This window comes from Scyliorhinus torazame, chromosome 14 (genome assembly GCF_047496885.1).
Source record: "Scyliorhinus torazame isolate Kashiwa2021f chromosome 14, sScyTor2.1, whole genome shotgun sequence".
NCBI classification, from domain to species: Eukaryota; Metazoa; Chordata; class Chondrichthyes; order Carcharhiniformes; family Scyliorhinidae; genus Scyliorhinus; species Scyliorhinus torazame.
This window is the reverse complement of record NC_092720.1, coordinates 34,977,907-34,994,180: the sequence shown is the minus strand read 5'-3', so window position 1 is coordinate 34,994,180 and position 16,274 is coordinate 34,977,907. Positions and strand designations below refer to the sequence as shown.

The 16,274-nt window shown below is 41.9% G+C and overlaps 1 protein-coding gene across 1 annotated transcript in view; it reads right to left on the bottom strand.

The window, feature by feature from the left end:
- Positions 1–1,513: 1,513 nt before the first annotated feature.
- Positions 1,514–16,274, bottom strand: part of LOC140389628 (serine/threonine-protein kinase ATR-like) — a 119,840-nt gene continuing 105,079 nt past the window's right edge. Inside the window, exons 41-47 of the mRNA XM_072473911.1 lie at positions 12,527–12,670; positions 10,780–10,930; positions 9,464–9,620; positions 8,826–8,979; positions 6,794–6,945; positions 6,548–6,653; positions 1,514–3,020 (exon numbers count right to left, since the gene is read on the bottom strand). Coding sequence (XP_072330012.1) covers positions 2,847–3,020; positions 6,548–6,653; positions 6,794–6,945; positions 8,826–8,979; positions 9,464–9,620; positions 10,780–10,930; positions 12,527–12,670 — 1,038 coding nt within the window. The 3' untranslated portion in view covers positions 1,514–2,846. The remainder of the gene's footprint in view (positions 3,021–6,547; positions 6,654–6,793; positions 6,946–8,825; positions 8,980–9,463; positions 9,621–10,779; positions 10,931–12,526; positions 12,671–16,274) is intronic.

Here is a 16,274-nt window from a genome sequence, read left to right as displayed (position 1 = left end):
CCTTTTACATCCCCCTCTATCCCGCCTGAAACATCTAAATCCTGGAACGTTTAGCTGCCAATCCTGCCCTTCCCTCAACCAGGTCTCTGTAATGGCAACAACATCATAGTTCCAAGTACTAATCCAAGCTCTAAGTTCATCTGCCTTACCCGTAATACTTCTTGCATTAAAACATATGCACTTCAGGCCACCAGACCCGCTGTGTTCAGCAACTTCTCCCTGTCTGCTCTGCCTCAGAGCCACACTGTCCCTATTCCCTCGTTCTCCCTCAATGCTCTCACCTTCTGACCTATTGCTCCCGTGCCCACCCCCCTGCCATACTAGTTTAAACTAGTATGATTTAGGTAGAACACATTCCCATTTGAGAACATCAATAGCTCATCTTCTGAGCAGTTTGGCAAGTTCTTGCTAAGAATAATCCTATTTATCAAGAGCACTGGCCATCCAAATATTAAATCTGAGCCACTTGCTGTTAGATAACTTACACAAGGTTCCAACAGACTGTTTGCAACCTTGGCATCCTATTTGGCAGAAAGCTGATGTACCATTCACATATCCTCCTTCCACACTGCTTTTGAAACCCTCCCTCTCTTTTATGACCTCTACACTCAGCTATTCCAATGCTCCCCTGGGTGATCGCCAACCATCTGAAAATGCCTTATTCAACTCGGTTGCCTTTATCCGAACTCGCACCAAGTCCCATTCACCCTCAATGACCCGTGTTCGCTCTCAATCCAGCAACACCTCAAATTTGAAATTCTCACCACTGTGTTCGTGTCACTCAATAGCTTTGTCCCAACTTATCTCTACAACATCCTCCTGCCCTAAAACTTTGAGAATAATGCAATCCTCCAATCCTGACTTCTAACTCATCTCTGATTGTCTTGACCACCATTGGTAGCTGTGCTTCAGTTGTCTCGGCCCTAAGCTCTGTAGCCTTCTCCCTAAATCTGTCTCACTTTAAAGATGCTCTTTGAAACCACCTCTTCCCACCTGCCCAAATATCAGATGCATTTCATTGTCAAATTCTGCCTGTTCTCAGTCCTGCAAAACATTTTGGAATATTTACTTTGAAGATACAACGTAGATTTAAGTTGTTCATTTGTAAAATATTTTAAAATATATTTCATTTGTGAAGTATGCCCTTCTGCTCAACATGTCCAATACCTTCGCAGATAGGAGATGCTTTTTCTATATTTCAGCTGTACTTCGAAGAACTGACAAATCTTCAATAAGGGAGCAAATGAGATCCTTATGGCTAGAAGTTTTCCATACAATGTATGCACCCAACCATGATTGTGAAGCATTCTCTCACTTTTGTAAACCTGCCATGTCAGTCCATCCATAGAGAACAACAATGTGCAGCTGTGGCCCGGTGTAATGATTCAGTACAGGTGGTTCACTGTGTTTTTTGCCACTCTTTTTTGCCAAACAATATCTTTGCACTCATGAACGGAAAAGCTATAATTCTGCTGCTATCTGAATTTAAAATCACACTCTATAAAAACACAAGTATATCTTAAAAGTTTTAATTCACATTAGTGTAAACCAAGGTCGTGGACGTAAAAAAAAAAGAAAATCTGTCCCAAATCACTAAATTTCAAATAGTACAGTCCCGTACAAAAATATTTTCAAAAATAATTTTTTGTTAAGTTTTTACAACTAACCGTGAACTAGCACAAGAGGTTGCTCCATAAAAGTACACTTCAACAAATGTGCATATTCTTCTGTCATTTCATGTTTATGCGAGAAGAAACCAAGACGTACACGTTGATTAAACGTTGGGTCATCCGCACCATAAACAGTGGAAACTGTATGCAAAGGGGGACAATGAAAATCAAAATAACAAGACTAACTCAACACTCTTTGACTTCGGTATCAACCATCGTCTATTAGGTTTGTGGAATCATTTATCTACACATCTCACTCAAGGTTGTATTTCACTTCTTTACAGATGTGGAAAAAATTCTTTGCTATCTACGCAGAGGGGTTTGTACAGTTGCAAGGAGCCATCCCTGGACCTCAGATCCCACATAGTCCATTTCACAACTGGCAAAACTATGTTCAATCTTAATGGAGTAACTTAATGATAGCTTAACAGAGAAAATAATATTGATCCCAATGAATAGTCTGGGTCACCAATGTGTGTGTGTGTGTGTGTGTTTTATCCCCTCAAAAACATCAATATAAGTCAGTTTATAATACAAGTTCATTAATATAATGCAAGTTGACAGCATGCAATGGGCTCAGACCTTTGAGTCCCCTTACTTCTGTTCACAAAAATAATCCATTTATTTTATCTTCATCAGTCTTATTTTCAGGTTGTTTGGCTTTCAAAGTTGACAATTTTAAGTCATGTGTTATTATATCAACAAGTCTCTGATTGTATACTTTATCAGGTTTCCATATATCTGATTTTCTGTTCCAGTTAAACCTTACCTCGTCCACCTAATTGTCTTGAAAGCCTTTAATTCCAGGCTTGTGAGTACTTGTGAGAAAACATAGTTACTTTACTTCCTAGATTTGCACTGCACTCAATCAGACGTCAGTAAAATTATTGCTTGTCCTTTGTCTTGCCTTCTGAAGTGAAAGAGAATTCCAGATCTTCGTGATGCGGTCTCTTTGACAAGAATGTACACTTCTGTTCCTAAACGAAGTTGTCAAAAAAAAAATCACAACTACCAAGTGTACTGCGATAATATAAAGTTGATTTGCTGAAATATTAGCAACATGCGGTGGATGATTTAGAGCTGAAGATAAAAGATGATACAAATCGAGCAGCTACCCCATGAATTACATATCTTGCTTCTTCTTTATACCAGATTTGCAGCTTTCAGTGAATTCTTTCACATGTATGGAGCCCAGCCCAGGTACATTTGGCACAGGAGGTTTACATTTGTTGCTTCTTGGATAAGGTAGTGAACATGACCTTCAATGGATAACGGTAAACCTTTCACCTTGTTTCTCGTCTTAATCACTCCATGTAGTCGCTTTTCGATATCCTGAACATGGGTTTTGGCCTAAAAAAAAAATCAACACTTCAAAAGTTGAGCAATTGTTTCCCTTTAAAATTCAACCGAGGTTTACCCACGGTTTAAATGAACAATCGCTTTTCTTTCATGGAGATTAGACTAATTGTAATTGATGTGCTTTAATCCAAAGGGTGATTACTTTAATTTGAAAAGGGAGTATCTATCACCAACTTGCTTCATAATGTCATAAAAGGGAAACAGCTCTACTCATGTCACCTCATGTTACCACAATTTACACTATCAAGAATTACTTCGAGAAAAGAATTGGCCCCTTCTATTTCTCATCCACATGCCAAGCCTCGACAACATCATCTGCAAGTACAGTGTCCATTTCCACATGTATGCTGTCAACATACAGCTCACCTCTCTCAACCCCTCCAGTTACTAAATTGCTAAGACAGTCTCATGCCCAGGACTGAAAGAGCAGAAATTTCCTCCAATTAAATATTCAGAAGATGAAAGCCTTCAATCCCCACCACATGTTCTGTTCCTTAGCCACTAACTCCATCGCTCGTATCTGTACATGACACAGATACCTTCGCAATTTTCATGATCCAACCACGTCTTTTTTAAACATTAATTTACAGGATATGGGAGTCGCTGGCTAGGTCAGCATTTATTACCCAACTCTAGTTCCCCTTGAGAAGGTGGTGAGCTTCCTTCTTGACCCGCTGCAGTCCCAGAGGTGTAGGTAAACCCACAGTACTTTTGTGAAGGGAATTCCAGGATTTTAGTCAGCAACAGTGAAGGAATGGCGATGTACCTCCAAGTCAGGATGTTGAGTGGTTTGGTGGGGCACCTCCAGGGGGTGGGTGCTCCCATGTATCTGCTGCTCTTGTCCTTCTAGGTGGTTGCAATCGTGGGTTTGGAAGGTGCTGTCCAAGGAGTCTCGGTGAGTTACTACAGTGCATCTTGTAGATGTTACACACGGCTGCCACTATTCGTCGGTGGTGGAGGGAGTGAAGGTGAGTGAAAGGGGTACCAATCAAGCAGGCTTTGTCTTGGATGGTGTTAAACTTCTTCAAATGTTGTTGGAGCTGCACTCATCCAGGCAAGTGGAGGGTATTCCAACATACTCCTGCTTCTGCCTTGTAGATTGTGGACAGGCTTTGGGGAGTCAGGATATGAGAAACTCGCTGCAAGATTCTTAACCTCTGACCTGCTGTTGCATCAGTATTTATATGGCTGGTTCAGTTCAGTTTCTGACCAACGGTAACCCCTCACTGAGTGAGGGATTCAGCAATGGTAATGTCATTGAATGCTAATGGGGTATGGTTAGGTTCTCTCACTCTGGAGATGGTCATTGCCTGGCATGACTGCTACTTGCCACTTGTCAGCATAAGCCTGGATATTGTCCAGGTATTGCTGCATATGGACTTGGACTGCTTCAGCATCTGAGGAATCGCAAATGGTGCTGAACATTGTGCAACAGCGACCACCCCCACTTCTGACTTTATGATGGGAGGAAGGTCATTGATGAAGCATCTGAAGATGGTTGGGTCCGAGATACTGCCCTGAGGAATTCCTGCAGTGATGTTCTGGACCCGAGATGATTGACCTCCAAGCACTACGGTCTTCTTTTGTGCTAGGTATAACTCCAACCAGCGGAGAGTTTTCCCCCTGATTCTAGTGGACTCGAGTTTTGCTAGTTCTCATGCCACACTCATCAAATGCTGCCTTTGATGTCAAGGGCAGTCATTCTGACCTCACCTGTGGAGTTCAGCTCCTTTGTCCATGTTTGAAACAAGGCTGTAATGAGGTCAGGAACTGAATGACCCTGGCGGAACCCAAACTGAGCAGCTAATTGCTTAAATGCTGCTTGATGGGCTGTTGATGACCCCTTCCATGTCTTTGCAGATGATCGAGAGTAGACCAATGGGGTAATAACTGGTCAGATTGGATTAGTCCTGTTTCTTGAGTACAGGACATACATGGAAATTTTCCACATTGCCAGGTAGATGCCAGTGTTGTTGCTGTACTTGAACAGCTTGGCTGGGGGTGTGGAAGTTCTGGAGGTCAAGTCTTCAGTAGTATTGTCAGGGTCCATAACCTTTGCGGTATCCAGTGCCTTCAGCCGTTTCTTGATATCACGTAGAGGAAATTGAAATGGCTGAAGACTGACTTCTGTGTTGATGGAGGTCTTTGGGGCAGGTTAAGCTGCATCATCCACTGGTCACTTGTGGCTGAAAATTGTTGTGAATGCTTCAGCCTCATCTTTTGTGCCAATGTGTTGGGCACCTCCATTACTGAGGATGCGGAAGGTGATATCAATTATCCACCACCATTCCTGACTGGATCTGACAGGACTACAGAGCATAGATCTGATCTACTGGTTCTGGAATTTCTTAGCTCTGTCTATTATTTGCTGCTTATGTTGTTTGGCGTAGTCCTGTGTTGTAGCTTCACGAGGTTGACACCCACATTTTAGGTATGTCTGGTGTTGCTCCTGCCATGCTCTCCTGCAGTTTTCATTGAACTAGGATTGATTGATCTACTGGCTTGGTGGTCATGATAGAGTGAGGGATATGCTGGGCCATAAGGTTGCAGAATGCTTTTGAGTACAATTCTGTTGCTGCTGATGACCCACAGCTTCTCATGGATGCCCAGTCTTGAGTTGCTAGACCTATTCAAGTTTATCATAACGAAGACTGCCCATTCCACCAACTTCAGCTGACCTGACCCCAGTCTGAGCTCATCTATTGCTGAAATCCTTATCCATGCCTTTTGTTACCTCTAGACTTGGCTATTCCATTGCACTCATGGTCACCCTCCCACATTCTATCCTCTCTAAACTAGAGGTCATTGAAAACTCTGCTACTCACATTCAAAGTCACACCGTCCTATTCACCCATCCTCCTGTTCTGATGGATATCCATTGGCTCCCAGTTAAGTCTTTCCTCAATTTTAAAAATTCTCATCCTTGTTTTCAAATCCTCCCATGACCTCGCCCTGCCCTATTTTTGTAATCTCTCCCAGCTCTAATTTGCTCCAAGTTTGGCCTCTTGAGCATCCCCAATTTTAATCATTCCAGAGTGACTGCCAAGGCCCTAAGCTCTGAAATTCCCACCCCAACCTCTCTTCACTCCTTCAAACCACTTCTTAAAGCCTACCTTGATGATCAGCGAGAATATCTCTTAATGTAGCTTGGTGTCAAATTTTGTTTGTTAACACCCATGTCAAGTGCCTTGGGATTATGTTGCTCTCTGAGAAATACATAAATTGTTGTCCTATAGTTGTATCAATGAAATAGAGAAGGGGAAGAAAACTTGCAGTGCATTCAATTTTGTAGATTAAAAATCTAATTTTACATGAGGGATGCTGTCTGCTCTCATCTGAGCATAACTGTAAAAATGGTCCAACACATTTAAATCAAAGTCCCAGCTACCTTTATCTGAACAAAATAGGCCGTCTCTGCAGTTAGGAGTGTTGGATAAAAATGGGTGTGTAGAACAGAGGCAAAGATAAATAGATTAGTAGGGGGAATATGTCAGAGCTCTAAATCTTTTTTCACTGACCTTTTCATTGATTACCTCCCCAGTTTCATTGGGTTGCACTTTTGCACTTCCTTTTACTGGCTTGCTCCACTCCACCAGTGGGTCATGGAGAAAGGTTTTCAAAACACTGTAAGACAAATAAATGTTTGCTCTGACAATAAGGATAGCAATGAAACTGAAAAAAGTTAAGTCAATCAATTTTATAATGACACCTTAAATAAATATATTTGAAATAATTCCAACTATAACTAAGATCTAATGCTTTACCTCATTAAAGGTTCTCGTTGATCACGCATTAATCTCAATGTCACTTCACAGGCTCGGCGAAACAAACCTTCTGTTCCCATTGGGCCCATGGCATGGGCCATATTGTGGGTTAGACGAAAAGGGACAACTTCTGGAACATCAAAGGTCTCCCCCTAAGAAAATGAGAAGATTTTTTCAACTACAGAACATTCACAAGCTCCTGCAATGCTCCCGTGAAACCTGGCGCAAGCAGGAGGATCAGCATCTCATCTTCCAGGTAGGCACTTTGCAGCCTATGGGACTCAACATTGAGCTTGACAGCTTTAGAATGTAACCTTTCTCCTCCATCTTAAATCCCTTTTTAAAAATATTCCCTTCATGTATTTCACCCCCCCCTCCCTCCCCGCCACCTCCACCCCACCTCACTCCCACACTAGCCCACCTGTCTTGTTCTTGAAGTGGCTACTTTTTGTTGTGATCTCTCAGATACACTTTAATATCTAACACATTCTTCCTCTCTTTAGTTCTGACGAAGAGCCAAAAGGATTCTAAACGTTAATTCTGCTTTCTCTCCTTACAGATGCTGCCAGACCTGCTGAACTGAGAGATTTTTTTCGTTGACTAAGCAACAAGTTGGTGATCCCCAAAACATGGGACAGGCAATGGCAAAACAGAGGTTTGCAAATCAATCTACTTTAAAACTACAATGGGAAACTGGTTTAGACATCAACTGTTTAATCTGCAGAGAATGTGCTGCGTGTGTCATTCTAGTCAAGTGCACCCTAAATGTTTTGGAGAAGGGTGCCCAGATGTTGCAGCTGTATTGATGGCAGAACTTTCAGCATTCGCTACCATTACAACTATGAAATAGATAGTGACTATGCCATCCACACATGCGCAGCTAAATATGGAAATCCAGAAGTTGTTGTAATTCCACACGCTATGCTGAAGTTCCCGCAGATGGAAATCTTACAAAATCGCTTGAATTAGTGCAAACTTTAATTTTTCTGCTATTAGTCTCGCTGAGAAAACTACAGAAAAATTAACACCATGTTAATTGAAGTGTAACTATTTTTAATGGTGTACGAAGATCAAATTTGTTGTTGAACAGCATCTCTGATCCTGAAAAGCGATGTCAAATATTATTATAATAGAACTTTCCAAATTTAATTTTTGTTTTAAGCTGATCATCTTACAGCTTCTACCTGCATCCCTCATGTATGTCCCAGTCTTTATTTTGTTATCTGTAAAGTGATTGAAAAGTAGATATTAAAGTGTTTCTAAACTTTCTGGTTTGCTAACTGTGAGAATTCTTTGATGTGATTGGCTGCTTAGTTTGTTTGATTACATCTTTGATGTTGGAAATCCCTGGAGGTGCCACAATCAATGTGCCACCCTGAAAGCAACACCACAGAGATTACTAGATCTTTGTAAGCAGCTTTCTTTGAAGTCAGCAGCAAGCATCACCGCTGAGTGTGAAATCCATGCCAATCACTTTTAAAACAACAGCCAAAATGTGATTTTTAAAGTACCTTTAGTGTCGTAAAACATCTCAAAGCATGTCATAGGAGCATTAGCATAAAATGTGGACACCAAGCCAGATATTCGGACAGCTGATCATGGAACAAAGGCCTGTAGAATCATGGTTGACTCTATATATTTTGCATTTCTTAAGTCGCTGGACCACATCTCTACCAGACCAGATTTTACTAATGCAGAAACACACTCCTAAACAATGCAAGCGAAATTCAATGCATAATTTATCCACCAAAAGAGCACCAACTGAAGGATGGCAAAGTCAATACCACTGCTGTTTCAAACCTCTCATCCACAATATAGAACGTCTCTATGCAGCCAGAAGTAGATTAAATGTGTAAAGGCTTGACCACACAGGTCACTGGTGCCTGAAACTGAAATCTTGCTGAGAAAAGTCGATCAGTGATAGAATTTTTAGTTCATACCAGTTCATACACTTTGGCTGTTTACAATTAGAAATAGGAAATAAAGTATATGTATGCTCCCACTAGAAGATGAATGCTGGAAACTGAGTTACCTTATTGAAAAGACAGTTGAAGTCCACATGAACACATTCGCCTGTTAAAGAATCAAACAAAATGTTTTCTCCATGGCGATCACCGAGACCCAGAATGTAGCCAACCATTGACATCACAGCAACAGAACGGCAGTAGGCTGATCTACTACTATACCTGATTGGAAGGAATTAGAAGATTGAAGTTTCAAAATAACAGAACATATCTATCAGAAAGCATATGATTAGTGGCACAAGTTAGAATTAAGTACATTATGAAATGTTAATTACTAACCATACAGCCATTTTTGTGACTATCAAATGAGCAATTATCCCATTATCCTCACTGCAAACATACAGTAATTAATCCATTATTTCTGACCTCACCCTTGCCGTCTTAAATTTTATCTTTACTGTGATTGATTCTTAAAACCAAACTAACAATTGCTTTGACTTTCATGGCAACTGAATGATGATCACATTAAATACCCATTCCACTTTACCAACCCAACCCAAACCAACCTACTCCCATAGGCCTCATAAAATGCTCTAAAGGAGTTACCTAAAAATGAGGGTAAAACATTGCTAAACAGATATCTTCAATCCCTTAACATTGTAGTTCGGAAAGCAGAATCCCATGTTATCAAATTTAAGAAACTGACCATGAAGTTGGATCAGGGAAAGTCCGAAGGAACCATTCATGGAAGACAGCAGGGTGACGTGGCAGCAGCTGCTGTTGAAAGACAGATAATTTCTCCTCCAAAGGTGCTTGCTTTGGCAGCATGCACTGACGCAACTCTTTACCAATCATGTAAACACCTGTCATAGAACACATGCAAAACTTAGAATACCAGGAGCCAAACAAAACAAAATCCAATGTGCAAAATATGTACATTAATGAGCTGAGCGTTATATTTGAAGAGATAGTCAAGACCATAAAGACATAGGAATAGAAGTAGGCCATTTGGTTCATCGAGTCTGCTCCACCATTCAATGAGATCATGTGAAATAATAATCCTCATCACTTTCCTGCCTTACCCCCGTAACCCTTGGTTCCTTTACTGATTAAAAATCTGTCTATCTCAGTCTTGAACATACCCAACGACCCAACATCTTTAGTCCTCTACGGTGAAGAATTTAACAGATTCACTACCTTTTGAGAGAAGAAATGAGGATTTTCCTTTATTTTACCCGCCAGTATGCTTTCATGTCCCCTTTTCGTTCTCCTAATTTAATTTTTAAGTTCCCTTTTGAACATTCTATTAACCTTTAGAGCTCTCGATATCTCCAGGTGTTGATAAAAAGTCAGCCTTTTGTATCCTATCCCTCTGTTTTTGAACCAAGGGTGCCATATGTTTGGGGAGACGACGGCACAGTGGTAATGTCGCTGGACAGGTAATACAGAGGGCTGGCCTAGTGCTCTGGGGACACGGGTTCAAATCACAGCTGCTGGTGGAATTTGAATTCAATCAAAAACTGAAATTGAAAGTGATCTCAGTAATGGTGACCATGAAACTATCACTGATCGTCATAAAACAAGTCATCTGGCTCACGTCCTTGAGGGAAAGATATCTGCTGTCCTCACCTGGTCTGGCCTACATGTGACTCCAGATCCACAGTAACGTGGTTGCTGCTAACTGTCCTCTGAAAGGGCCTAGCAAACCGCTCAGTTCAAGGGTGATTAGGGATGGGCAACAAATGCTGGCCCAGCCAGCAACACCCACTTCCAGGAAAGAATTAATTTAATTTAAAAAAAATTAAACTCCTGCCCCCTCCCTTTAATATTGTGCTATTCAGCTTATATCAACACTTATTGTCACTCTTAGCAGAAAAACTAATTTTAACATATAAAGCATATAATTTGCAATATGTATATTGTATTCTCCGTGTTTCACAGCACATTTGGATTACAATTTATCAACAGCTTCTATTTATTGGAACTTCAACAACATGCATTTATGATATGTTCAATCCTTGCCTTTTTCTTTGTACAGCTTATTCAGAATGTGTCTTAAGCCAGCAGTGTTGTTAACCCACTCAACCAGACCGCATTCTTCATTCAGAGGAATGACTGCGTATGTTCTGATGTGAAGCTCTCTTCTGCGAGACTCTGCATCTTTTCTTAAACACTGTCAAACATCAAAGTGTCCAGAAAGCTCATTAATCAATGAAGTGCAAATAATAATGTGATTATTATTATAAGTTTCAGGGAAATGATGGCAAGTCATATCACTGTACAGGTAATCCTGATGCCCAGGCTAATGCTCTGGGGACATGGGTTCAAGTCCCAAGGCAGCAGATGGAATTTAATCAGAAGGTGGAAAAAGCTGGAATTGAAAGTTAGTCTCAGTAATGATGACCATGCCAACTCTCGTTAGTCGTCATAAAAACCCGTTTGGTTCACTAATGGTCTTTAGGGAAGGAAATCTGCCATCCTTACTTAGCCTGGCACACGTGACTCCAGACCCACAACAATGTGGTTGACTCTTAACTGCCCTCTGAAGTGGCCCAGTCACTTTAAGGGCAATTATGGATGAGCAACAACCTTGTCAGTGAGACGAATATCCCGTGGAAGTACAAAGAGAAAAATTTATAGTCATTGTTCAGTCTGCTACGATTGAAACAGTCGGCTGCAATAATTTTGAAATCAAAGATAAAAGCAGAGATTTTCAAACTTTTCTGTGTCAGGGACTCTGTTGAATCAGGGAGTGCTCCTGACGCTGTGAACTCAACGACTGAATATTGTTCACATAAAGGAAAACAGTGCTAACCATATGGAAAACATTTAAAAAAAAATTTGTACATAGCAACAGTAGTAACATTCTTGAACGTTAACAAATACAGAAATCAGATGATGGGAGTGTGTAAACCTCTGTAAAACAGTATGCAATCGGGTAGTTTGGTTCAAGTGCAGTTTACTCTTTTATATACTCAACCCAATTTATTAAATTTCCAGGAATTAACCAAAAATTTATAAACCGTCCAAGGAGATAAAGCTATGAAGTCTCTCCTTTATAAACCCCACCCGAGATAACAAAGCCTGAGCAAATTGACCTAATCTTATAACCCTGGCCAATTACATTTGACAGTTAACACCCTCAGCAAACTCCCAAGTAAGCTCCAAAGCGGCAAGCCTGGTAGGGAAGCTGGCAATTTATTTATGTAAATATAGAAGATTTTTAGACCACTGCATTTACACAAATCAACTTCCACAGAACTTGAGTATTATATTAAAAAAAGCTACATGTTATGAAATTCAATGTATAACATGCCCAAACTACAAACCACATCCTTATTTGTAAACACAAAATAATCCACAATTAAATAATGATTAGCCTATTTTATTTGGATGGCTTCAAAGTTCATACACTAATCTTTTTTCCAATGAAGGGGCAATTTAGCGTGACCAATCCACCTAACCTGCACATCTTTGGATTGAGGGGGCGAAACCCATGCAAACACGGGGAGAATGTGCAAACTTCACACAGACAGTGACCCAGAGCTGGGATCGAACCAGGGACCTCGGCACCGTGAGGCAGAAGTGCGAACCACTGCGTCACCATGCTGCCTGTTCATACACTAATCATGTTAAGAATTTGCTAAACACTGCGTGAAAATATAATTTAGCATCTGAACACTTAACAGGATTTCCAAATGTGCATTAATTTAAACATACAAGTTGCTTCAACTTTCCAATGGCCATGTTAACTTTTCAAATACTACACCTTATTAATTAACGAGTTAAATTCCATGAGTCGACAATCCTTCCTCAGGTCGTCTTTTGGTTTACACATCATAATATAGGATTTTCCATCAGAACCCTTCAGATTGATTTTCTTTGGCTTCTGAAGAGAGGCTAAAATCTCAACCTGGCACAAGGGAAGATGAAAACATCTGGATGCAGTATTCAATCTTCATGTATTACAATACAAGTAATAATACTTGTCGTGTGCAAGTCATCATATATCAATTGTTGGTATGTGAAAAACTTTCGTCTATCAAAGTTTTGACAGATTTCCGAGGCCCTAGGGATAAACTGCATAAGATTAAAGATGCACCTTTTAACCCACCTCTTGAACCAATATTCTGGTCACTTTTCCCAACATTTACGGAGATTTACATAGAGTCTACAGCACAGAAACAGATCATTTGGTCTAACAAATCAATACTGGTGTTTATGCTCAATACAAGCCTCTTCTAACCCTCTTCATCGACCTTGATCAGCATTGCCTTCTGTTTCTTCCTCTTTTCTATGCTTATTTAGCTTCTCTTTAAATGTATCTACACGACTTGTCTCAACCACTACTCTGGTAGCGGGATCCACATTCTTACCACCATTTGGGTAAAATCAGTTTCTTCTGAATTTTCTATGGATTTTTTGCTGGCCATTTGCATTATGTCTCTAGTTTTGTTCTCCCCTACAAGTTGGAAAATATCTGATCATTATCCTTTATAACAGTAAAGACCTCTATTAGGTCATCCCTTAGCTTTCACTTTTCGTGAGAAAATAATTCTAGCCTAATCACCCTTTCCTGATAAATGTATCCACAAGTTCTGGTATCATTCTTTCTGCACTTTCTCTACATCCTTTTTAAAAATATGGAGTCCAGATTCTTTTTTGGTTCGGTCCATTTTTAAAATCTAGTTACATCTCTCTGAAGCACCTGGGGAATTTTTATTTGATTGCAGATGGTATACAAGTGTGGTTTTGTTGTTAGATTTAATTTACCACAATGACTTGCATTTACGAATAAACCAGAATCCAGAAGAATCCAGAGAAGTGGTGCAGGCATTGAAAAGAAAAGCTTTGGAGACATTTTTGAAGATAATTCTATTCAGAGACAAGGAGCCTGGAAAGTAAATTCCAAAGTGCAGCAGTGGCAGCCAAAGTCTGCTTTTACATGTTTACAATAAAAATTCTTGATATATCAATAATGTTTTGGCCAAACAAGACCCCGAGGGTAAGGAGGGGGTTTCTGGAGCGTAGTAGAGATAGAGGAGGGCTGGCGTTGCCGAATCTGTGTGGCTACTATTGGGCAGCCAACGTGGCGATGATTCGTAAGTGGGTGATGGAGGGAGAGGGGGCGGCATGGAAGAGGCTGGAGATGGCGTCCTGCAAAGGAACGAGCCTGGGGGTGCTGGTGACGGCACCGCTGCCGCTCTCGCCGACAAGGTACACCACGAGTCCGGTGGTGGCGGCAACGCTAAAGATCTGGGGGCAGTGGAGACGACACAAGGATGCGATGGGAGCCTCGGTGTGGTCCCCGATCAGAGATAACCATCGGTTTGTCCCAGGAAGGATGGACGGCGGGTTTCAGAGCTGGCATCGGGCAGGGATTTGAAGAATGGGGGACCTGTTCATCGATGGGACGTTTGCGAGCTATGGGGCGCTGGAGGAAAAGTTTGGGCAACCCCCGGGAAACGCTTTCAGGTACATGCAAGTGAGGGCGTTTGTGAGGGAATTCCCGTTGCGCCCGGCACAGGGGATTCAGGACAGGGTGATTTCGGGTGTATGGGTTGGAGAGGGCAAGGTGTCGGTGATATATCAGGAGATGAAAGAGGAGGAGGCGGCTCTGGTAGAGGAGCTGAACGGCAAATGGGAGGAGGAGTTGGGGGAGGAGATTGAAGAGGGTCTGTGGGGTGATGCCTTAAGAAGGGTTAATTCCTCTTCCTCGTGTGCCAGGCTCAGCCTGATACAGTTTAAGGTTATTCACAGAGCGCATATGACAGGGGCGAGGCGGAGTAGGTTCTTTGGGGTGCTCAGGAAGCCCGGCGAATCACGCCCATATGTTCTGGTCGTGCCCGGCACTGGATGGGTTCTGGAGGGGTGTTGCGAGGACTATGTCTAAGGTGGTGAAAGTCCAGGTCAAGCCAAGTTGGGGGCTAGCACTATTTGGAGTGGCGGATGAGCCGGGAGTGCAGGAGGCGAAAGAGGCCGGTATCCTGGCCTTTGCGTCCCTGGTAGCCCAGCGGAGGATCTTGCTAATGTGGAAAGACGCGAAGCCCCCCAGTGTGGAAGCCTGGATAAACGACATGGCAGGGTTCATCAAGCTAGAGAGGATTAAGTTTGCCTTGAGAGGGTCTGCGCAGGGATTCTTCAGGCGGTGGCAACCGTTCCTAGACTATCTCACGGAGCTTTAGATGGAGGTTGGTCAGCAGCAGCAACCCAGGGAGGGAGGGGGGGTAGAAGGGTGGGCGGGGAAAGGGTTTTTTCCTAGGGGCACTTGAGAAAGGAAAAACATAAACATATGGGAAAGTCAATATGTGCGGGAGGAACCTATTGTACAAAGTTCTGTATTATGTTGGATTGATATGTATATGTCTTGCTCTGTGACTTTGCTTTTCTTTTTGTTATGGGGGGGGGTTTGAATGGTTGAAAATTTTTGTTGAAAAATTCTGAATAAACATACTAAAAAAAATTTTTTTTAAATGTTTTGGCAACACTCCCTGCCTTACTTCATTAGCAGATCAAAAGTCACTCGCATATTCAGTGTCACGGTGCCAGGAGAATCATAGAATCATAGAATTTACAGTGCAGAAGGAGGCCATTCGGCCCATCGAGTCTGCACCGGCTCTTGGAAAGAGCACCCTACCCAAAGTCAACACCTCCACCCTATCCCCATAACCCAGTAACCCCACCCAACACCAAGGGCAATTTTGGATACTAAGGGCAATTTATCACGGCCAATCCACCTAACCTGCACATCTTTGGACTGTGGGAGGAAACCGGAGCACCCGGAGGAAACCCACGCACACACAGGGAGGACGTGCAGACTCCTCACAGACAGTGACCCAAGCCGGAATCGAACCTGGGACCCTGGAGCTGTGAAGCAATTGTGCTATCCACAAGGCTACCGTGCTGCCAAGTTGTTTGTGGGTATTACTGCAAGCAACGTCGGTGCTAGTTAATTGATGTAGTGCGCAAACGACCATTAATCTGATTCCGGTTGTAGAATGCTGGTGACTTGTTGCACCCAATCCAATCAAAGGTTTGCACCAACATCAAAGCAACCACGACAGATGAGAGACATGAGAAAGTGTTCATGCGACAACTGCAGCCAAGTTAGGTACTGTGTGTGTGGATGAAAAATAAAGCTGAATGCAAAATTAATTTTAAGCTCACAGAGCAATTTCCACAGCTGGTAGTTGCACTAAAATGGAAAGGAAAGCAAAGCTTTATTCATGTGAAAGACAAGATAATCTAAAACCTTGGGTTTGCATGAGTTTATAGTTGAGGCAGCAGTGACTGGCTTCACAATTTGAAGAGATGGCATGGTGTTTTGAATGACAGCAAAACCAACATTGTCACATACAACTGAGTTTCTGGCAAACTGAGCACCGCATATGTTTACAAGTAAAGGATGCTTTTAGTATAGATGGGATTGGTCCATTTTACCAATTGTTCCCAAACTAAAGGCTTAAAAGGGACAAATGTGTGAAACAGCTATGTGTCAAGAATGCGCAAGGTACCAA